General features: G+C 45.4%; 1 protein-coding gene across 7 annotated transcripts in view; it reads right to left on the bottom strand.

Annotated features, from left to right (window-relative positions):
* Positions 1-23,489, bottom strand: part of BICD1 (BICD cargo adaptor 1) — a 263,678-nt gene extending 240,189 nt beyond the window's left edge. For 2 of the 7 annotated variants that reach the window (XM_043540942.1, XM_037878560.2), the window contains exon 1: positions 22,620-23,486. In XM_043540942.1, coding sequence (XP_043396877.1) covers positions 22,620-22,832 — 213 coding nt within the window. In that variant the 5' untranslated portion in view covers positions 22,833-23,486. Of the gene's footprint in view, positions 1-22,619 lie in introns of all 7 variants that reach the window. The other 5 variants (XM_037878570.2, XM_037878585.2, XM_037878550.2 and 2 more) reach the window with 4 other exon arrangements.
* Between the last annotated feature and the right edge of the window lie 865 nt (positions 23,490-24,354).

Raw genomic sequence — 24,354 nt, 5'->3', positions numbered from 1 at the left:
TAACTTCATATACAAAAATGATACATGCATACAGATAGCATAATCATAACCAGCAAATCATAACCTTTTCATAGGCACATCACTCACCTTTCTACAATATTTGCTGAAAATATATAACAGTGGTTGCAACAGTGATCTATCTGGTTATACTGGTATCAGATAACGTCCCACTCCCCCAATAAATAAAGTTTATAAAACACTTTGGGCTCCATCCAGGATGAAATGTGCAGTGTAAATACAAGTTACTTCTTACTGCAATTTATTTTCTCAGATCCCTGATGAAGAGAGGGCCAGTTAGGATGTGTCTACACTGCAATTAAAAACCCACAGCTGGCCTGTGTCAGATGGCTCAGACTCCTGGGGCTCAAGCTAAGGGGCTATTTAATTGCACTGTAGACCTAGAGCCTGGGCTTTAGGACCTTGCGAGGCAGGAGGATCCCAGAGTTCAGACTGCAGCCTGAGCCCAAATGTCTACAGTGCAGTTAAACAGCCCGTTAGCCTGAACCCCATGAGCTGAAATCAGCTGGCACAGGCCAGCCACGGGTGTCTAATTGCAGTGTACACTTAAAGACCACGGGTTTGTCTACACTAGAAATGCTACAGCGGCACAGCTACATCGCATGTTGGGAACTGCTATGCTGGAGAAGAATTAACAAGCTGATTTTTGTTCTATTGCCCGAAGTGCCAAACCATGTAAGACCAGATCCTCAGCTCTTGTCAATTGGCATAGCTCCATTAAAGCTGAGGATCTGGACTTACTGTACCAAAGTGAGGTAGGCCTGTCTACACTAGAAAATTAAGTTGGCTTAACTACACCGCTCAGGGGTGTGAAAAATTCACAGCCCAGAGTGGTGTAGTTAAACCAACCTAACCCACAGTGTTGAAAGAGCTACTGGTGGCCTGGGGAATCCTTAGTCATGCCTAAGGATACAATTTAGTCATGGAGGTCATGGATTCCGTGACTTTACCAGAACTCCGTGACTTCAGCTGTCAGCAGGCATGGAGCCGGGGCTGTGCCTCCCTGATCCGTGGCTTTGGCCAGAGCCAGGGCCGTGTGCCCTCCTTGCAGCTGCGGCAGGAGCTGGAGCTGTGGTGCCCCCCAGCCCTCATGGCCAGGGCTGGAGCTGGCGTTGTGCACCCCTGACCTGCAGTTTCAGCCAGCGCCAGGCTGTGCACCCCTCTCGCAGCTGCAGCAGGAGCCTGGACTGTGCACACGCACACACACACACACACCTTCAGTCGGGGCCAGAGCCAGGGCTGTGCGACTCCCCGCCGCCCCCCGTGGCTGCAGCCAGAGCTGGGACTGTGTCTCGTTCCCCCCCACCCCATACCCTGCAGCTTCGACGGGTGTCAGAGCTGCTGCTTTGTGCTCCCACCCCACAGCTTCAGCTAGGGCTGGAGCGAGGCCTGTGCCCCTCTCCCATGGTCATGGGGCTTGGGCTGTCGGTCCTCCCCAAGGAGTTCCAGTATTACTCCCCCCCGCAGCCCTCTCCACCACCCCCCGTTATTTTTAGTAAAAGTCAGGACAGGTCACAGCTCCCTAAATTTTTGTTTATTGTCCAAAACCTGTCCCTGACTTTTACTAAAAATAACCATAGCCGATGCATTGGCCGGGAACGGGGGTGGACGGACGACACAGGGTCACACGTGAAGAGCTGGGTCCTTTATTGGCCCACTGCTGGGCAGAATTTACAGTATTAGTACCAGTTAAAACCCAGACTCGGTTTATTGCAATGCACCGCTATTTATTTGAAAGAATCACAGACAGGCGGCAAAAGGTGAAACGACACTTCTTCCTAACAAGCCCCAGTTCCTCAGGCATAAACTCTCCGTAACTATGTTGGCCCTACACAGTATCCTGATTGGCAAACAAAGCAGATATAGCTACCAGTCCTAGATAAAGACTTCTATTTCTTTTTCTTCTTCTCGAGCACTTGGTCTGTCAAATATTCCCTGGGGCAGAGGGTTGGCTACCCTGAAACCTTTGGGCTCAAAAATCCCTCGTCGCAGGGGGTTGGCTACCCTGGGCTTTTCATCTGATGGCGACACAGGTCTCTTTAGATGTTAAGTGGGGTGAAGCCAGAGCACGTGATGTTCTCCAGTACTTATACCCTTTTCTCAAAGGAGTCACATGTCCCCAAAATATGCCCTGTTGGCGTTTCATAACTTGTTTTCCTGATTACGATTTTTGGAAGGGACAACAGAGACAGACCGAAGGCCAGCTGACATTTACTTTCTCATTAATCATTCACCTGAGCTCTCACTGTTGTGCTGTCTTAAAGGGTCAGGTAAGTCAGGTCAGTTAGTTCCAAGTTCATCACCTACATGTTTTCTGCGTGTTTTATTGGTGAACCTGACTGACCATGACCATGGGTCTTCCAGATCAGCACAAATACACACAGAGTCCCCGGTTAAAGGTTCACAGTGCAGTGTCAGCATCCAAGTGCAATTTCAGCACTCTCGTTAAATTTCCATACAACCTGTCTGATGCTGAGAGAACCCTGCTCCCAGAATCCTCTAGCAAATTCAGACTTACCAAGCTTTACCAGACTCTCGTCAACCACAGTAATTCATAATAATTCAGCACCATCCCAACAACGTGCTCCCCTACAATTTCGGCCAGCTTGGGAGTCAGGCTGAGCGCGGCTGAAGGGATGTGCCTGGGAAAGGCACCAGCAGCAAGCACTCCCACTGAGCCCCACTAGGTGGCACCCAGAGCAGGGAAGCGAGATGCGGCTGGCAGCACAGCTCTCTGCCGGAGAGGGCATGGAGAAGCCTGCTAGTGTGACCAGACGTCCCGATTTTATCAGGACAGTCCCGATATTTGGGGCTTTTTTTTTTTTATATGGGCTCCTATTACCCCCCCACCCCCCATCCCGATTTTTCACACTTGCTATCTGGTCACCCTAAAGCCTGCTGAGTCGCAACCCTTCCTTGGTGGCTGGCAGCCACATAGGGTTGCCAACTTTTTAATCACACAAAACAGAAAACTGAGGCCTTGCCCCGCCCCATCCCTTCTTGAGGCCCCGCCCCCTGCTCGCTCCATCTCCCCTCCCTCTGTCACTCGCTCTCCTCCACCCTCATTCAATTTCACCTGACTGGGACAGGGGGTTGCGGTGCAGGAGAGGGGTGAGGGCTCTGGGGTGGGGCCAGGTATGAGGGTTTGGGGTGTAGGAGGGGGCTCCAGGCTGGGGCAGGGGGTTGGGGGGTTCAGGATGCAGGCACTGGGAGGGAGTTTGGGTGCAGGAGGGGACTCTGAACTGGAGTAGGGGGTTGGGGTGCAGGACGGTGAGGGTTCTGGCTGGGGGTTGGGCTCTGGGATGGGGCCAGAGATGAGGGGTTTGGGATGCAGGTGCGGGCTCAGGGCTAGGGCAGGGAGTTAGGGGTGTGGAAAGGAGTGCGGGCTCTGGCTGGGGGTGTGGGCTCTGGGGTGGGGACAGGGATGAGCTATTTGGGATGCAGGAGCAGTCTCAGGCCTGTGACATGGGGTTGGGGTGTAGGGGGTGTAGGGAGTGCGGGCTCCAGGAGGGAGTTTGGGTGCAGGAGGGGACTCCGGGCTGGGACAGGGGGTTGGGGTGCAGGAGGGGATGTGCGGTCCCAGCAGCGCTTACTGCGGCTCCCAGAAAGTGGCCACCAGGTCCCTACAGCCCCTGAGCAGAGGTGTGGCCAGGTGGCTCCGCACGCTGCCCTCACACCCGCAGGTGCCACCCCCGCAGCTCCCATTGGTCACGGTTCCCGGCCAATGGGAGCTACGGAGCAAGCACTCGGGTGGGGCAGTGCACAGAGCCTCCCTGGCCGCTCATGCGCTTAGGGACTTCAGGGACCTGGCAGCCACTTCTGGGAGCTGCGCAGCGCTAGGGGCCTTGGCCCCGGGCCCCTGCCGGGCCACCAACCTGACTTATCAGTGACCTATCAGTCACCTATGAAAATAACTATGACAAAAGCTTAACCTTGGTCATGTCACGGCCCCAGGAAGGAGAGGTGTGGAATTCCTTAATCAAGTGGAAGGAGTTGTGAGACCAGAGCAGTAGGAGACCTGAGGGACAGACTCACCAGACAGGCCAGGGGCTACAGTGGGAACTGGGAAACTGGGTGAACTGGAACTGAGGCTGCCTGTTGCCCTGATAACCTCCGTACACACACACTTGCAGCCAAGACTCCCGCACCTCTCTACCCCTCCCCAGCCTTTTACACACACACAGCCCCCACATGCTCCAGCTCAAACTCCTTCTCCTCAGTCTAACAGGTTTCCCAGGTTTGTGAAATTTTGTGATTTGAAAAATTGCCCAATTCTGCAACAGGGCAAAACGGAGACCTTTTGAAGTTTTTCACAAAAAAACTAAGAGAAACCTACCCAACCCAGAATAGCCAATAGTGTGGTGGTTAGGACATTCCCTAGGGATGGGGAAGCCCCAGGTTCAAGTACCTGCTCTGAATCAGACAAGTGGGGACATGAACCAATGTATCCCACATCCCAGGTGAATGCTCTGACCAGAGGCCACTGGCTATTCTAGGGTGTGTCTCTTAATATTTCCTGTTGAAGCTGTTCCACTTTGTACAAGTTAAATATTAATTGGTGCAGGAACTTGAACCTGTGTCTCCCACAGCCCAAGTGAGTGTCCTGACCATCAGGTTATCCTGGGTGAGTCTCGCTCTCGTTTTGACCAGAAATTCCAGTCTAGACCTCAGAAACATTTCCCGATGAAAGTTCAGTTGAAACTAGTACTTTTCCATGAAAAGTTTCAGTTTCTACAAATCAGCATTTTTCAACAAGGAGAAATTAGCATGTGGTACTTCATACATCAATATTCTAAGAAAGTGGTACATGAACCAATAAAGTCTGGGAATAACTGCTTTAGTAAAATAATGCTGCAATCCCATGTCCACTGCAATCTACTGTATTTTTTGTAAAGCAAAAAGTTATTAATGGAGGGTAATATAATTAAGGCCAATCAACATGGTTTTATGGAAAATAGATCCTGTCAAAGTATCTTTCTATCTTTTTTTGATGAGATTACAAGTTTGATTGATTAAATTAATAATGTTGATGTAATATATTTAGACTTCTGTAAGACATACAACTTGGTACTGCATGACATTTTGATTAAAGAAGTAGAACTATACAAAATTAACAGCACACACATCAAGTGGATTAAAAACTGGCTAACTGACAGGTCTCAAAATGTAATTGTAAGTGAGGAATCATCATCAAATGGGTGGGATCGCACAGGGATTGGTTCTTGGTACAATGTTATTTCATACTTTTATCAATAACTTGGAAGAAAACAAAGTCATCACAGATAAAGTTCACAGATGACAAAGACCATGGGCAGCCGGTACAAAAGAGTCCAAGAGAGGCTAAGCCTCCCCAAACAGGATGTGACGCACCTCCCTTTGGTGCACACCCAGCCTCCTCAAATGCAGGAATCACATGCCACCCATGACAAAGACTGGGGAATTGATAAATAATGAAGAGGACAAGTCACTGATTCAAAGCGATCGAGAGAGGACTGATTTAAATCAAAGCAATTTTAATCATAGATTTTAATCATCATTTAAATCAGCAAGCTAGAAACTTTGATTAAAACAATAGATTTTAATTGTGTTTTGCATTTGTACTTTTTAGTTATTTTCTTAAAAAAAGACTGGCAACCATTAACATGTTGAGCTGCAACTAAATATAGCCTTTACACTAAATTTGGTGTTTCTTTTTGCTGACACTGGATCTATACCCATTTATTTTGGGAGTTATGCAGCTTAACATTTATTCAGATTCTTAATTTTTACAATTTTGATTCTGTTAGAAAATGGTTACTGATAGGTGATGATTAATTTTTTTACTCGTAATTTGTCTCCAGCTCTATGTGGATGCAAATTCAAAATCAATTAAAAGTGCAAAAACCAGCCTTTTTAATTGTTACCTTGCTAGATACCTAAGAAAAAAAGGGATCAAAATATATTTTGCTTTTAAAATGAACTGATTAATAAAACAAAGGAAGTACAATCTATAGTTAATGTATTGAACTGACTGTTTCTGGTCAACATGGCCTTCAAGATTTTAGTAGATCCCATCCTCCCACACCTAGATTTTATTTATAGAATGGCAAGGGGAGAAGCAAGCTTTCCTGCTTTTTCAACTTCCATTAAGTTTCTTAACTTTGAATGAAGTGGTCACTGAGCTGAACCAGTTAAATAAAGTGAAATGGAAAAAAAAATTCTCTCTGAACCTGCAGAAGAAGCTACTGCTGCCAAAAGCTGGGTTAGCACATCAACAGACTCTGGTTCCAGGTGCTTGGCCAGTGACTTCCACCAGTTTGGTGTTTTAGTTTCTTTATAACATTTAATTTTGAATAGTTTTATTTTTAAACAATAAACCAGTATTTAATTTAAATTAGAAAATATATATATATTTTTTTTACAAAAATCTGATTTTTTAAAAATCATTGATCTGGATCACTTGATAAACTGGGTGCAAGCAAGCAATATGCGTTTTAATACGGCAAAATGTAAATGTATTTACCGTATACACTCGATCATAAGCCGACCCCCCCAAGATGGATAAGTAAAAATGGAAAATTTGTATGACTCATTTGTAAGCTGATGCTATAATTCAGGGGTCGGCAAACTTTGGCTCCCGGGCCATCAGGATAAGCTGCTGGCAGGCTGAGACGGTTTGTTTACCTCGAGCATCTGCAGGCGCGGAGGTAAACCTAAGTAAACAAAGTGTCCCGGCCTGCCAGCTCCTTACCCTGACGGGCCGGGACAGCAAGTGGTGGGGAAATTTTGGGGGGGAGGAAAAGCTGGGGGTCAGGGGAGTAACCCCTGTGACCACCCCACACATGACCCTACCCCTAGCCCAGGACCCCCACACTCTCCCCATCCCATCCCTTCCCACCTTACCTGGGGCGGGCCAGGGGAAGATGTTTCTGGCCTGGCCAGAGCTGCTCCGGCAGGCTGGGCGGCGCGGCTGCAGCCTGCCAGCCCCGGAGCTGCAGCTGCTTCAGAGGCTGGGGGGAGAGGAGCGTGGCCACAAGCAGAGAGATTCTGGCCCCGTCTCTTCCCTTCTGGCTCTGCTGGCTGTGCTGCCTCTCCTTGCCCCCTCTGTTGGGAGTGGGGAGGAGGCTGTGTCCACCTCCCCCCATCTCTATACCTGTTCATAAGCCAACCCCCTTCTCTGATGCTTCCCTTTTTTACTAAAAAAATTTGGCTTATGAACGAGTATATACGGTATCTAGGAATGAATAATGTAGGCCATACTTACAGGATGGGGGATTCTGTCCTGGGAAGCAGTAACTGAAAAAGATTTGGAGGTTGTGGTGGATAATCAGTTGAACATCTCTTCCAGTGCAACGCAGTGGCCAAAAGGACTAATGTGATCCTATGTATAGATACCTCTGGGTTTGGCACTGGTGCAACCACTACTGGGATACTGTGTCCAGTTCTGGTGTCCACAATTCAAGAAGCATAGTGATAAATTGGAGAGGGTTCAGAGAAAAGCCTCAAGAATGATTAAAGGATTGGAAAACTTGCCTTACAAGAATAGACTCCAGGAACTCACTCTCTTTAGCTTAAGAAACGGTTAAGGGGTGACTTGATCACAGTTAACAAGTATTTACATGGGGAACAACGATTTGATAATAGAATCTAGCAGACAAAAAGGTATCACAAGATCTAGTGGCTGAAAGTTGAAGCTAGACAAATTGAGGCTACAAATAAGGTACAAATTTTTAATAATGAAGGTAATTATTCATTAGAACAATTTACCAGGGGTGGTGATATATTCCCCATCACTTCCATTTTTAAATCAAGATTAGATTATTTTTCTAAAAGATATGCTCTAGTTCATACAGGAATTAATTCAGGGAAGTTCTATGGACTGTGTTACACAGTATGTTAGATTAGATGATCACAATGATCTCTTCTGTCCTTAGAATCTATGCCTCTCCAGACTATTACATGCAGCCTTGCAATACAAAAGTGAAGAGATTAGAATCAATATTTTGCATGATGTTTAAAAGGTTTTAATATACATCAATTGTCATCTCATAAAACCTCACAGGTATGAAGCAATCAAAAATGTAACTGTTCCTTCTGAATAGCAATTTAATGTGTTCAATATTCCCAACCCCTGACTGTCAAAATCTTTGCAATAGCGCCTAGAGGTCCCAATCACAGTGGCGGCCTCCCTGTGCTAGCTTTAGTACAAATATATAGTAATGGACAGTCCTGTGTCCCAAAGACTTTACAATTTAAATAGACAAGACATACAAAGGGTGGGAGGTCAAACGGTATGGGTATACTGCTCTCAGGCTATGGTCTGTTGCAATCCCGGGGGGGTGAAGCACACAACAGCAAAGGCCTCAGCATGGGTTGTCTGCACCCACCTGGAAATCTGGATACTTAAGCAGTTAGCCAATGCCCAGGTGTTTGCTGCTGCAGCATCACTGCTTCAGTACCTGAGCTAGCTCCATTAAAGCTAGCTCTGGCATGTCTACACAAGCAGCAATCACACCCTGTCATTGCAGTACAGACATAACCAAAGAGAGGAAGTGACTTGCCCATGGTCAAACAGCAGGTCAGTGACAGAGCTCCTGATTCCCAGCCCAATGCCCTATCCACTGCTTCTCGAAGGCTCTCTTCCATGTTCCACTGTAACTCTAATCATTGTGAACGGCTCCACAACAAGGACCCGATCCTGGATGGTGTTGAATGCCTCTTGTAAGATATTGGAACTGCAGAGGCTCGCGTCTTGCAGGATCAGAGATTAAGTGTACATTTCTCAAATTCCACAACTACAAAGAGCATCCCACGTTTCAGAACTCCACACAATAAACAATTGCAAGCTAACTTTTTTAACACACAGTGTTACAACAATGAAAACTTTGTTGTGGGAGCGAGTATGAGATTAGATGGCGACAGCAGACGAGGAGAGGCACGAAGCCTTGTCGATAGGAGAGTTGGTTGGAATATATTTTCCCCCACAGAATAATTTAGAGTTTGTCAAAGAAAAATAATACCTAAAGATTTTGGTCCAAATGTTTTTTGGCCAAAAGTCCAATTTTTCTGTAGAAAGCACACAGTTTCTGCAAAAAAAAAAAATCATTTAGACAACTCCCCCCACCCTCAGTTTTCCATTGAAAACCAATTTCAGAGGAAAAAACTGCACCCAGCCCTAATTAATAGCAAATGCCAATGTGAGGTTCCCATTCATAGCAGAGAAGGGAGGGGTTGGAGCTCTGTTTTGGAAAGAGAATGTAAGAAGGAAGGAGATGGGTAGACTGCTACAAAAACCTGGAATGGCAGCAGGAAAGGGTCAACCTCTAATGGAAAAAAAGAGGACAGAATGGAGAGCAGAAGTGGCAGAGCAGAAGGTGCAAATGGGGGAAGAGAGAGATGAGATCACAAAGGGAGATGGGTGAATGACAACAAAAGGCCTTTTGGAAGAGGAAGGTAATTCTACAGTAGCTATAGACATAGATGAGGAATCCGTGAAAGTTTTTCATGACTGCGCTGATAGTTCTAACACACAAATGTTGAGACAATGGATCAAGAAACCAAAAATCTTTTTTTGCAAGGGAAATTTTAGTTCAGCCGGTTTTCACCCTGATCCTTCATTAAGTTTTTACAGTGGAGGAATGGAGGGGGTGGGTCTTGTGATTAAGGCACTGGACTAGGGGTCAAGAGGGTTCAATTCCTGACTCCTGCACAGACTTCCTGTGTGACCTTGGCTAAACTGTTTGACCTCCCTGTGCCTCAGTTCCCCATCTCTAAAATGGGGATAATACTATTTCCTTTGCCTGTCTTGTCAATTTAGATTGAAACCTCATTGGGGCAGGGACTGTCTCTCATTTGTTTGGGCCATATTATGCTAGGCACTGTAGAGTGTCAGTGCCTGAAGGTTCTAGTTTAATACAAGTAAATATGAATACACAATAAGTACAGCCGACATTGCTAACAGCCCAGGAGGTGGAATGAAATTTGGCGATACATACAGTACTTTGTCTTGGTTTTTAAAACAGTGAAATCATTGTAGCTACTACAAGTAAAAGATAGTGTTACAAATGACAGACTTCAGTATTATGCTGAGGTAGTTTCTCACTACAGTGTAGTCCTCTTTGTCCCTTTCACCGGTCATACACATAGCATGCTTTTTCATCAGGGCTTAGTCCAGTGTGTTTTATATCACGGCAGGCACTTCCTGCTAAAGCACCCTACCAATGGCAACCATTGTTCAGGCTGCGTACATTAACCATTGCTCTGGCAGCAACCAAGGTCATGCTGATTCACTCCCTCTGACTTTTCCTCTGCATCCAAGGCCGCTCCTACCTTAGACACTTGGGTATTCATAATCTTCCTGTCACTTCAAAGCTGCAATTCCATTCTTTACAGAGGGCACAAAGAATTGAACTGCAGTCTCTTAAAGGTTCTATGTATCAGATTTCTGACTGTTTTCCAAGTAGTTACAGATAAAAATGTGATTACTTTCCACTAAGGAAGGCTGATAAACCACTTGAAGTAGACATTTCTTATTTTGAATAAGACAAAACTCCCATGGAAATACCACAGTAAAGGCCAGGGGGAGAAAATCCCCACAAAGGATCTCCTTGTGGATTTCCCATAAATCGTTTTGGGGGGAGGGTGCAGGGTCCGTCCCACTCCACTCCCCACCCCCACCCCCAGCAACTTCTTCTGAATGGATTGAGCAGGAAAACAAGCAGATCCCAGGGAAGCAGCAAAAAAGCAAGTGTCATCGGTATGTACGCCCTGTGCTCCGTGACACCTTATTCTCCTGGCATTTCAATTCCAATGGGATGTCTTACTGCCAAGATCCATCTTGCCCACGGCAATCCCTATGATCCCTTCAGTGAGGACTCCACACAAAAAAAGTCATGCAACATTAGCTTTTCCTATTAAACATAGATAAATGATGCACCAACTCCCCAGCAAGGCCCACCTCCTCGTTTTACTTGCTAAGAGATTGGGGGCAGGAGGTTCACCTGAGGTTAATATCTACTACAAATGCATATCAGAAAAGCAACAAAATATAGGAATGGCTGTAAAGCTAACCAGTCATAGCCCAGAGTATGATTGAAAAGTATTTTTCAAACACTGAGTGCCAATGGTCTGTTATGGATGGCATTTCATTTCTGCCCTTTTGTATATTGAGCCACTCTACTGCAGACAAGAAGGGAATAAAAGTTAAGAGTACTTTGAACCTGTCATGATCTACAGCAGTGGATACGTGTACCCCTGGGGGTATGCAGAGATCTTCCAGGGGGTGTATCAACTCATCTAGATATTTGCCTAGTTTTACAACAGGCTATATAAAAAGCACTAGCCAAGTCAGTACAAACTAAAATTTCATACAATGACTTGTTTATATGGCTCTATATACTATACACTGACATGTAAGTACAATATTTATATTCCAATTGATTTATTTTATAATGATATGGTAAAAATGAGAATGTAAGCAATTTTTTCAGTAATAGTGTGCTATGACAATTTGGTATTTTTATGTCTGATTTTGTAAGTAAGTAGATTTTAAGTGAGGGGTAACTTCCGGGGTACGCAAGACAAATCAAAGTCCTGAAAGGGGTACAGTAGTCTGGAATGATTGAGAGCCACTGATCTACAGTACTACACCACAAATTCTATTCAGTACTATACATACCCACTGTATCCTTTCATGAAAAACAGTGTTATTTAGAAAAACAGCAAGGAGTCCAGTGGCACCTTAAAGACTAACAGATTTATTTGGGCATAATCTTTCGTGGGTAAAAAACCCACTTCTTCAGATGCAGTGTTATTTAGATGCCTTAAAGTTGTGCTCTTAAACCTACTTCTAGGCATCCACATAGAAGTGACCTATATTCCAAAGTGGGTGAGCAAATGAAGGCCACATCGATGTCAATGGGAGCTGGGATTGCTCAGCACCTCTAACAAAACAAAAACAGCCGCTTCTGTGTAGATGATTAAAGACAGATTTTATGTACCTCACTTTTAGGCACCAAGATTTGAACATTTTGGGCCTAAAACTTTAACAGGGACTTCACTGTATGTTCCTGAAATTCCAAAGGTCACCATTTAACATCAAATCCAGCCAGTTTCAGTTGTACAGCTGTACATCTGGAGTAACACCAACATCCTAAGTGATGTTACTCCAGATTTACACCTACAGTATGCAACTGAGAATAGTATTTGGCTCTGTATTGAGTGAAGCAAAGGAAAAGTTTTAAAATTATGATTTTTTTTTTTTAACCAAATGGACAACCACCAGCCTCTAAATTCTAGAGAAGATAAGAAATTATCTAACCCCTGATGTGTGCAAACCTTCAAAGCGCTGAACTCCTCCCAAGAGTTGCTCAGTGCTTTCACCTCCCCAGGAAGTCAGTGAAATTAGAGGGCCCTCAGCACTTGGCAGCATCAGTCCTAAAGGCAGTCAGTGCTGTTTGAGGACTAACCCATCAGACTATTCCTGTGTGAAATAACTGTCCTTACTGTATATTATACAAAGAGTCAGGAAGACTGGAGCTATATCTTTGTGACCCACGACAGTGAGGTGCTCAACCATGGGATCTTTGTTACCCCTACTCTGTTTTTTGTTTTGTTTTTTGGTGGGAAGGAACCAAAAGTCTCAATGTATAGCAGTCACGTTCTGCTGAGAGTGCTTTCAGCCAGTAGGGTGCTGGTCACAAGTTCAGCCACTGCGGTAAGAATCCTGGCCCCATTGAAGTCAATAGGTGTTTTGCCATTGACTTTCAATGGGTTCAGGATTTCATTCCATATCTTATGTGCAGTACTGAAAGGACGGTACATTGTTAGAGAGGCCATTCTTCAGGTTACGTGTTAAAATGAAATCTTTTCTGTATGTCTCTATCCCACTACATTTTCAGAAAGATTAAAAGATAACCCAAATTCCTGACCAATACATTCTCTCAACATCAAGGTTTAAATCCAAAGTTGTGTACACCTGTTATTGCTCAGGGCACAAACCTTTCAGGTTTACTCAGAACAGTATAATTCTTTACTGCTTTGTAAAACACTGAGAAACCTTCAATGTGCGAAAGAAAAATTCTTGTCTTTATTTATCCAGGATATCAATGATACAAATTATAATTCAGTGAGTACTTTGAATTTTTAATAAATGAATAAAACAAGTCACAGAGCTCAAACTGGGCATAATATTTAAGCATCCCAGATTAAGCATGAGATTGGGAGCCAGAGTTCACTGGGTTCTATTTCCAGATCAGCCAGCAAATTACTACAAAGCTTTCACCTGAGGTTTATCTATGAATTATTACAAAGCTTTCACCTGAGGTTTATCTATAACAATTACTTGGAGGCAAGCTGAAGTGTGAATGCAAGAGAGGTTAAGTGACATGGGGCTTGTCTACACAATCAATTAGTTTTGGGGAAGCTGGGGTGTGAATGTAGCCTGCTGCAGACAGTCCATGTGGAACCTGCTGTGTGCATTAACAATTTTTTAATGAGCTTTGATCTAGTCTTTTTGAAACAGGAGTAGATCAAAGCTCATTAAACTGTTATCACAGGTCAGCAGGGTCTACACAAACAATTAGTCTGCAGCGGGCTAGATCAGGGCACATTCACATCCCAGTTTCCCACAAACTAATTGTTCATGTAGACCAGCCCTACGTCACTTAACCGCTTTCTGCCTCGGTTTCCCCATATGTAAAAAAGGGTAATAAAACTTGCCTGTTTAATAGGAAAATGTGGCTAAATGTATTTTCCCTGTGCTCTCCCCCTCATCCAACTGAATTTTACAAATCCCATAAGGCAGTGGTTATCAAAGCCGGTCCGCCACTTGTTCAGGGAAAGCCCCTGGTGCGCCGGACCGGTTTGTTTACCTGCCGCGTCCACAGGTTCAACCGATCGCGGCTCCCACTGGCCGCGGTTCACCACTCCAGGCCAATGGGGGCTGCGGGAAGCGGCGCGGGCCAAGGGATGTGCTGGCCGCCCTTCCCGCAGCCCCCATTGGCCTGGAGCGGCGAACCGCGGCCAGTGGGAGCCATGATCGGCCGAACCTGCGGACGCGGCAGGTAAACAAACCTATCCAGCACGCCACGGGCTTTCCCTGAACAAGCGGCAGACCGGCTTTGAGAACCACTGCCGTAAGGGACTATCCCACAAAGGAGGATCATGATGGTGATACTGCCACAGAGCGAAGCAGCCAAAAACCTACATAGGTTCACTCTCAGCCTCTGGCAGGCCAACTGAAAGAATCGAGAATGTATCTAGCACTTATACGTCCCCACTCCAGTCATCGTTGTATCTGTGCACAATATGGAAGAACACAAGCCTAGTCTGTTTCAAGGCCTCTAGGGCCTTGAGTGGGACAGCCCCAGGGCTCAGGCTGCAGCCCAAGCCCAAGTGTCTACTCCGCAATTAAACAACCTCTTAGCCTGAGCCCCGCAAACCCGACTCAGCTGGCACAGGTCAGCTGTGGGTATCTAACTGCAGCTTAGACATACCCAATGTGACCTTGAAATATTTTCCTCCAAATGCCAGTGGCACAGTGTAAATAAAAGCTACCCAGGTGCTGATTTAACCTTTATATCTGACTTTGAGAATTTTCTTAATCTTACTCTGATAAATTTACACAAATTGTTACTTTCGGCCAGAACTTCCTTTTCCCCACCACAGTCTCGCCCCAATCACACTTGCAAGAGAGCTCCATGTTCAGCTCCAAGTACAACAAATATCCAGATTGCACATGCCATGCCCTCAAGAAGGCAAAACTGCTGAAAAGCCAGGAGGCAGAAGATTATTTTTTCATAACAGATTCAAAGAATGGATGGCAGCCAAATTATATAAAACAATTCTAATACCAAGGGCCTAATTCCACACAGATTAAGACCCTTAGACTTAAAATTATTCAATCATCCATAACCTTAATTCCCAAGTTTAAACAGGAAATATTTAACCTTAACAATAATAATGCATGTTTCACCCATTAACACCTTTATCAATCATTTCAGATTTTGTACTAATACAAGATTTTATTGAAAATCTATGGAAAATTAAAGTTCAAATAACATATGGCACAAGTTCCCACTCTTAATAGTTTAGGAGTTAAAATCTGACCATTTGTGTCGTCAGGATCCCATAAATTGACAGTATTTCTCAGAGGGAATGGAGAAAGGTAAAAATGGCTTAATTAAGGAAAAGGGAAACAAGTCATACTCCAGCTGGATTTAGTACAGCAGAGTGCATCTCCACTATCAGGCTAAGCATCGCTGCTTTCTGTTTAAAGGTCCACTATTGTAAGTGTGTTAAAATACACACGCTTATTTGGCTTGTTTTGAAATTTGCTGTGGCTCATGGGGACATGGGGTAGAGTTAGTGGTTCAGACTTGAGCAGGAGCTCCCCCTAAAATCAGCTGTTTACAAAATCACCTAGTTCTACCTTTTTCTGAGCACACCTGGGCCACAAATTATGTGTGATCCCTGACCAACATTGCTGTGCTGGCAGAAGTCCCTTGTGTAGATGCAGCTATACAGGCAAAGCTGTGTTTTTACTGGTATAATGCGCTTCACTCGCAGGACGTGGTTTTACTATCACTGGCAAAGCTGTGCTTTGTATCAGAAGAGGGAATGTTGGGAGCGGGGAAGATTGGAGCAGTGAAGGGATGTGGGGTTTGGGAAGTTACAGGATGGGGACTCTGGCACAGCTATTGAAGGGCCAGCACACCCTTAGACAACAACTTTTATTAGTGCCCTACATTCTCCCTTCTTGTTTGAAGCTGCCCCTTCCCTCCCTTGCTCTTCTTGTCCCAGGCACTAGGCGTTAAGGGGAAATGCCTCCCATTCACACCCCCTCTCTCAGGACATTGGTTGCTTCACTCCTACCTGGGGTCATTCCTCCAGACTCCTCACCTGTTTCCAGCCTCTGTAAAGTTGTCCTCCCACTCTTGTGCAGAGCAACGCCTCTCAGGGCTTTCTCCCTCCCTGGTGGTAAGGTCCAAACTCAATAGTTCTTGTCCCCTTTGCGTTTTCTGGCAGACTGGAAGGGAAACCCAGACCCTCCCTCCGCTCTGGGTTCCAGTCTAGGAACCCTGTAGAAGACTTCCTCCTACCTTGGCCTTCCTTCAGGCCCTTTTCCATGACCCTCCCCGTCCCCGGTCTTACTGTACCTCTGCCTCTTTCTAGCCCTTCTTTCACTCTCTAGCAACCACAGAGGTATTGAAGAGATCTTTCCCTAGCTATCTCCCTGCAGCTCCCTCCCTTCAGGCTTACCACCCCAGCTCCTCCCACAGCTGGGATGCTTCTTCAGTTGGGACTGGCCCACTCTCTAGGTGCAACCTGGTGTTTTAACTGAGGTCTCTAGTGCCTGTTAACTTTTTAGTGAAAAAGTGATTTTACTGAAAAAGTAATTACAAAAATTATTCTTATTGCAGGAATTTGCACTGCAAGTGCTAATATGTGAACATGCAAAAACACAAACTCTATAAAAAAAACAGAATAGTTTCCAGAAAACAATTAAATGTAGGCAGTTAAGCCCCCAGTTTAACAAGATATTTTAAGCACATGCATAACTTTAAGCATTTAAATAGTCCTACTGAATCCCTACTCACATGATTACAGGTACACATGTGCTTAAGTATCTTGCTGACTTGGTGCCTAAAAGCAAGACATTGCCACTGCAAGCCTAAAATTCAGTTTTTATACTTGAAATGTAAACTAGTGATGAACAGAAACCTTATTTATAAGATGGGGAAAAAATCAACAGAACTAAAAGAGCTTTTAAAATGATAAAATTCATGGACATTTGGCATACTGTTACACTATTCTGCCAATCCTCCCTTAAAACCTACAGCTATTACAACTCCATGTTACAACCTTGAAAGCTGTAAACTCAGCAAAGCAGCATCTCTCTTTTCACCTTCCTACTAATTGCTTCAACTCTTGGAAAACAAAAGATAATAGCTGATTGATTCCTCATTTCTTCCCACCAAATGCTCTTAAACCTGGACGGCAGACTTAATGTAATAACTACTTCACTTACTGGAAGTCAAGTTTGCTATTAGCTCATTGATTACAGCCTCACATCTTTTGTATCATGTAACATCATGACACCTCAAAACACCAAACTCTTTGTTTAAAATACGGCCATTTTAACTACTGTACAAGAAATGTCAGGGGCCACCACAGCGATTTGTATTTTAATGGTGGCACAGCATAAATCATATGTACAGAAATTAATATTTAATGCAATGCATTACAATTGATTGCACTGCTACTCCCTACCGTGGATTTACTTTCCCATCTCACTGACCCATAATACTGAAAAATATTTCATTCTTTCAAATTTGAGGCTTCCTACTGCAGTCCTTATAGAAAAGTCCCTTTGAAGTGATGGGAGTTTTGAAAGTGTAAGGACTGTAGGATTGAGTTTCATGGTATGTTTCTTGCATCCAATGGGGCACATCCAATAGGGAGGCAAAGGTTAAAGTGACAGGTCTGTTTGATCAGTGATAACCTGCAAAGAGTTGCTAATAGCAGAATGTAAGGGTATAATAATGAAATAATTCATTAATTGAATGAATACCTGTGTCAGTACAAATATAGACCCAAATTCTATCCCAGTGTGCAAATGAATTCAGAACGTGGCAAATATACAGTGAAAATAGCTTGAAACCCAGCCCTTCCTCCCATGCACAAACCACACACATACACACACAGGTAATTCTTGTAGAAGCAAAATAATCTGTCTTGGGAGTTCCACCTCTACCAGGAGCGGATTTACCATGAAACAAACACGGAAACCTGCTGCCCCCCTCCCCCCAAGGGGAGGCGCAGAAATGTGACAGCTGCAGGGCTAAGGCGGCTTCCTGCCCGCTCTGCCTCCCTCCCTCCCTCCATGCCGCGCTGCTCCCAGAAGTGGCCGGCATATCTCTGTGTGCTGCCCCGCCCTGAGCACTGACTCCACAGCTCCCATTGGCAGGCCTGACCGCTGACCCCACCCCCACCTACGAGCTGCTGCCAGAGGGGTGTGTGTGCCGGTGACTTTGGGAGCCGCGCTGCCCAAGGTAAGCACCATCCCCCTACCCCCCTCCCGCATCCCAACCCCCTGCCCCAGCCCAGAGCCCGCACCCAGCACTCAAACTCCCTCACAGAGCCCAACCCCCACACCCCTTCCTGCACCCCTGCCCCAGCCCAGAGCCCGCACCCAGCACCCAAACTCCCTCACAGAGCCCAACCCCCACACCCACTTCTGCACCCCAACCCTCTGCCCCAATCAAGGTACCTCACTTTATTTTCATTTACTTTGCATTACTTATAATATAGGAGAAGAATGAAGAAAAAAAGAATGAAAAACAGGGAGGAGATAAGAGAGAATGTTCCTTTTCTCGGCTGGGTCCTGAGCGTGGGGGGGGAGGCCTGAAAATGAAACTGCACACAGGGCCCCACTAACTCTAAATCTGCCACTGACTTCTACCATTGCTTAGTCAAAGGTCTTAGTTGCCTACATGTGCAGCCCACACCCCAGAATACCCTCTGAAATGCATGTTTCAGAAGACACACAGAGGCCATTTTTCATAGGTTTTGGAGGGAACCTGAATTGGGGCAACTGACTTTATCCCTACTACACTATCCTGTCTGTGCATACTGCTGCACAGGAACAGACTGGTTTAACACAACAGTATGGGACACCTTCCTCCTTTTTAAGTTTTCATTGCATTGTACACGTCAGTAACTGATCACCAGTGAAATAAGGGTTCACATTCTGGGCCACAATCAGGATGCACCTAATGCAAGTCTGACAGCATTCTTCTTTCAGTCTTACTGACTTGTTTCCATTGCATGTGTCACAGATCCACAGGATCTGTGCTATGCTCCAGTTTTTAATCAATCTCTTAGAGGAATCCCTTTAGTGTGGCAGATCCCCAAGGAGTCCTACTCTTCCTTCAGGCCAGGGCAGGCCACACAGCCTCACCACATCCTAAACTGAGCATCTGCTGACCTCTGCCCAGTGCTGGTGGAAATCCAACTGAGGTAGCCTTCTGCTAAAGACTTATACACTCTTCAGAGACTAAGGGAAGTATTTGCAGGGACAGCCAAGCAGCATTGTCAAAACACAGTGGGATTTATTAGTCCACTGGAACACAGCACTGGAAGTCCCTAGGTCAGTGTAGAGAAATAGAAAGGTTAAATCACAGTCCATTCTGGTCAAGCCAGAGCAATTCACCAGCCAAGCTGTAGAGAACTCCATTTCAGCCTCTTTCTCTCTCTGACCACCTTAGTCAGACACAGGAGAGAGCAGCCACGCTCCCCCAGAACCAGAAGCCCACACTCTATCCTCTGCGGGTCACATCTCAGTTTTTGTTCCTGAGCTGGGGACTTGGTTGTGGTTTCCTAGCTGTCAATGTTTAAGTCACTGGGGATTTCTATTGTCTCGTTGGGATTCTGCATTGATATGGAATCGCTTTCAGCAGGTTCCAGCCAGTTCCTCAACAATTCTATTCACTGTGGATACCTACTTTATTTCTGCGGATGCGGATACCTGCTTTACTTCTGTGGATGTGGATACCCGCTTTACTTCTGCATATGCGGATATCCATGGACCATGTTTGTAGATCGCGGATCGGATGTGAATATAAATTTTGTATCCGTGCAAGGCTCTACTTATATGTAACAGAATCAGTAGCTCTTCTGCAGGGAGCAGGAGGAAGAACAGAATTCTGGTAGCCTGTTGAGAGGGTTTAAATGCCCTGTACACCACAATGTACAGCTCAGGGGAGTTGCCCTCCTCTCCAGAATTGATATATAGGCCAGAGAGAGCCAGGATCCTGGAACTCAATTAGCAACTGTGGAATGGTTTCACTGCCATTTCATGTCCGGGAGCAAAAGGATTCTTCCCCTTCCTCCCTCAATGGTTATTTCCTATCATAGAATCATAGAATATCAGGGTTGGAAGGGACCTCAGGAGGTCATCTAGTCCAACCCCCTGCTCAAAGCAGGACTGATCCCCAGTTAGATCATCCCAGCCAGGGCTTTGTCAAGCCTGACCTTAAAAACTTCTAAGGAAGGAGATTCCACCACCTCCCTAGGTAACGCATTCCAGTGCTTCACCACCCTCCTAGTGAAAAAGTTTTTCCTAATATCCAACCTCAATCTCCCCCACTGCAACTTGAGACCATTACTCCTTGTTCTGTCATCTGCTACCACTGAGAACAGTCTAGAGCCATCCTCTTTGGAACCCCCTTTCAGGTAGTTGAAAGCAGCTATCAAATCCCCCCTCATTCTTCTCTTCCATAGACTAAACATCCCCAGCCTCTCCTCCTAACTCATGTGTTCCAGTCCCCTAATCATTTTTGTTGCCCTCCGCTGGACTCTTTCCAATTTTTCCACATCCTTCTTGTAGTGTGGGGCCCAAAACTGGACACAGTACTCCAGATGAAGCCTCACCAGTGTTGAATAGAGGGGAACGATCACATCCCTCGATCTGCTGGCAGTGCCCCTACTTATACATCCCAAAATGCCATTGGCCTTCTTGGCAACAAGGGCACACTGTTGACTCATATCCAGCTTCTCGTCCACTGTAACCCCTAGGTCCTTTTCTGCAGAACTGCTGCCTAGCCATTCGGTCCCTAGTCTGTAGCGGTGCATTGGATTCTTCGCTCCTAAGTGCAGGACTCTGCACTTGTCCTTGTTGAACCTCATCAGATTTCTTTTGGCCCAATCCTCCACAGCCTGTGGGTCCAGAGACAAGGATTTGGTTCTGTGGGCTCAATTTTGTGCTGATAGGCAACCCGTGCAATCCCATAGGCTTCAGTGGGGTGTAAATCAGAACAGAATTTATACCTATAGGTTTTCTAATGTCAACAAATCTTGTCAACACAGACATCAGGAGCTGAATAACTGCTCAAGCTTAATTTTTTCACATTTAATTTAATTTCTTGCATTAATCATTGCCCCTCTGTTAATGCCCAACCCGGTGTCCTCAGTAGTTCCTGATCAGCACTGATGTACACTGCTTTGAGAAGATCACAGCCAGGTGCTGTTACTTATATCTCCTTTTTCCCTATCAATTACATTTTATAATTGCACCTTCGTTATAGTTCCCTTTTACTACTGGACCACTTTTACCAGCTCAGCCCTCATGACAGCACAAGTTACCCATCCCAATCCAGGAAGCTGAGGTCACTGGTTTCAAATCCTGAGCCCAATGCACTGGACCAGCGAGTTTTGGAGGAAAACCTCAGCTCTACCTTTTATATAAGAGCTTAATAAGAGCGTGAGTGTGAGCAGCACAACAAATCAGATAACTCTGTTACAAAAATATTATTTCTGAAAACTATCCTGGTCACTGGAACAAAGTATTTAACTTATCACATTTATCAGGAGGTAGAACAAAACCTTTTCATGTATAAACAAATATTTATAAAAGTGCATACAGCTTAGTGTCTGAACACATATGTAGATATGTTATTTATAAGCTTGGTCAACAAATTACTGTTCTCAATGAGAAATATCTAGTTCATTGTTTCTCACTGAATAGATCCTCCCTATATTTGATTATAAATGGCAATATAATTTTACAGAAGAAAAACATTACTTTAAATGTTCAGAAAAGATCATTCTTATATGTTTCCTCCTCTTCTCCAAAGGTTTACTTAATTACATCAATGTAATTTTTGTGTGTGAATTAATTTGCTCTGTCTTTATAAACAAAGATGAGAACATTTTAAAATTTAGAGATTAGATAGGATAATACTGGCTATGCAAACACATGCTACCATAGATGGACTGTATGCTCATTGTATGAATCTTTGTTACTTCTCTTAATGATAAATATAGGTAGCAGGATGACATCCAAAGGTGAGGAATAAACAAAAGGTTACATGATAAAAGGTTATGTGTAACACTCATAATTATACTTTCCATGTTATACAAACTCAGCTGAAAGACATATCCAAAAATATGTATTAGATCAAATACTTCATCCTTTAAGGATGAGCTAGAAGTTTAATTTTCACTGATTAGTGTGATCTCATAACTATCTTCCGGCTGCTTTGCCCCTGCTGAATGAGAGGCTGCCCCCTAAATGTATCTAAGTAACTCCGAGAAAGTGTCTCTCTTTCCACATATTACAATATACTGTATACATAACACCCAAAATATTATATACTGAGATTGTCCAGGTTTCACCAAGTGTTTCTCTTTAAACAAGGGCCAAACATTCATGTATGGCTGAAGTATTTCCCAGTGCTGCCAATGTCTGCTATTAGAAGTTGTGGTTCCCAATTGTTATCTTGCTACACAGGTTAGGGCAATGCCTACGTATCATTGGCATCTTAAGTAGTTTAAAACGTCATATAATCCACTCTTAAACTCTACAGTCATTGCTGACTCTTGGGCCCCGAAATAAATCACTCCTCCCCATCTCATCAATTCATGCCTCTAGGGTTCTTTACACACATTCTCCACAAGGCCATTTTTGCTTCCATGTCTGATCAAGGGACTCAGGTAGATTATCAGAGGGCATCAGTAAGAAGAGCTCCTTAGGCACCTTTCCTTATTTCGTTTTGTTTAGTGCATGGGGTTTATTCGGGAGGGAGAAGAGGAAGGGGAGAGAAAAGCATCCGCTAACTCACCTCCCTCAGCTGCTCCAGCTCCTGTTTAAGGCAATCATAGTCAGCCTCCAGCTCGTCATATTGCTGCTTCAGGGTGAGTTTTTCCTCCAGCACCACCAGCCCATATTCAGCAGCCTGGATCTTTTCGCGGGTTGTTTCGGTGAGCTCCTTAGTCAGCCTTTCGATCTCAGTCTTGTAGTGATCCACTGCCTGCAATACCTCTTCTGCAGCCATAGCCCCTGTGGATGGCTGGCGGGCTGGACGGCCAGATAGATGGAGAGGGGGTGGGGGAAGGGAGGGCTGGGTGGCACTGTCCCTGGATGCTCCTGCTAGCAGCAGCGGCTACACGGACTGAAGCACTGAAGAGAGATGCAACATGGAGAAGAAGGGGAGGAAATCAAAGAAAAGGCTGCAGCACCATTTGTCCTCTGGCCGCTTCTCTCCTGCTCCTTGGCCTGGCAGCAGCCGCCCAGCGAGCCGGGGCTGGGAGCGGAGGCAGCTTGGGGATTTTTTGCTTCCTCAGAGGCACTGATCCGCCATGTCTCGAGGGCAGCTTCACTGCAGTCTCTGAACTCTCCACCTGCTCCCGCTCTCCCCGCTGCTGCTGCAGCCTGTGCAAAAAATGATGCAGTCTGTCTGCTGCCTGCCTGGAACCAAACGAGAGGAGGAGAAAGCAGATGGGGAGGAAGGCTGGGCTGGAGGGGGGGCGGGGGGGAAGGGACAATTATTACCATAGCACAGCAAGAGAGGGACTACAGCCACCTCCCCAGCCAGCCACCCCCCTACACACCTCTCCCCAGCGGCCAGGAGGAAGGAGAGGCAGAAAGGAGGAAGGACGGGAGGAGAGATGGGAAAGTAGCAGTGATGTCGCCTCTCTCTCCCCTCGAGGGCAGGAGTGTTTGAGGTTGCCTCCACAGAGGTTTGTTCATATGTATACATCTCTCTCTCTGGCTCGCTCGCTCTCCCTCCCACCCCCAGCCCAGAAATCCCACACAGACGCCCACCAGGTTATTCTCTGGCAGGTTTGCAAAAGGAGAAGAGCAGGAAACAATCCTCATCTACTTCCTGTCAATGCATCTTCACTCTTGCCAACAGAGCATTGCAAAGAGGATATCAGAGGGGGGACAGCTCAGACCCCCTAAAAATTCACTGTAAGGCAACACCCCCCTCAGTACACACATATACTGTACCCCAAAGTCATTCATCCTCCTACCCTAGAACACACAAACACATCCCGGCTCCCACCCTCACTGGGATTAGGTTGAAATCTTCATGGAAGGCAGGATTCTTACACTGTCCTTTAAGGTATCTGGTGTTGGCCACTGTCAGAGATACTATAATGCACTAGTTGGACTTTGGGTATGTGTCAGTATGGCAAATCCTATATCCTATGGGAGATGTCAGTCTCCCCAGGCTGTCTCAATACAACTCTGTCCTAACCATACTGAATGTTGGGAAGTGCGTTTATGGGAATGGAAACACTCATTAGTCTGAATAATTTAGCCACCGAGAAGAAAGCGCCCTTTTTCTCTTCCTCTTCCTCACAAGAAAGGAACAGAGCCTGCCACCCTGCCTACACAATCCCGACCCTGTGACAGTGCCGCCCCAAGGTTTGGAATTCTCCACTTCATTGTCTAATAAATTGAAAAATCAGGGAGATTATTATAGTACACACAGAGTGTATTATGGATACAAACTGACCTCTGTGTTGTGCACATCGTACCCACAGCATACATGCACCCTGAGAGGACTAAGT

The sequence above is a fragment of the Chelonia mydas genome, chromosome 1 (assembly GCF_015237465.2).
Source record: "Chelonia mydas isolate rCheMyd1 chromosome 1, rCheMyd1.pri.v2, whole genome shotgun sequence".
In the NCBI taxonomy this organism is placed as follows: Eukaryota; Metazoa; Chordata; order Testudines; family Cheloniidae; genus Chelonia; species Chelonia mydas.
This window is presented reverse-complemented; position numbering and strand designations above follow the sequence as displayed.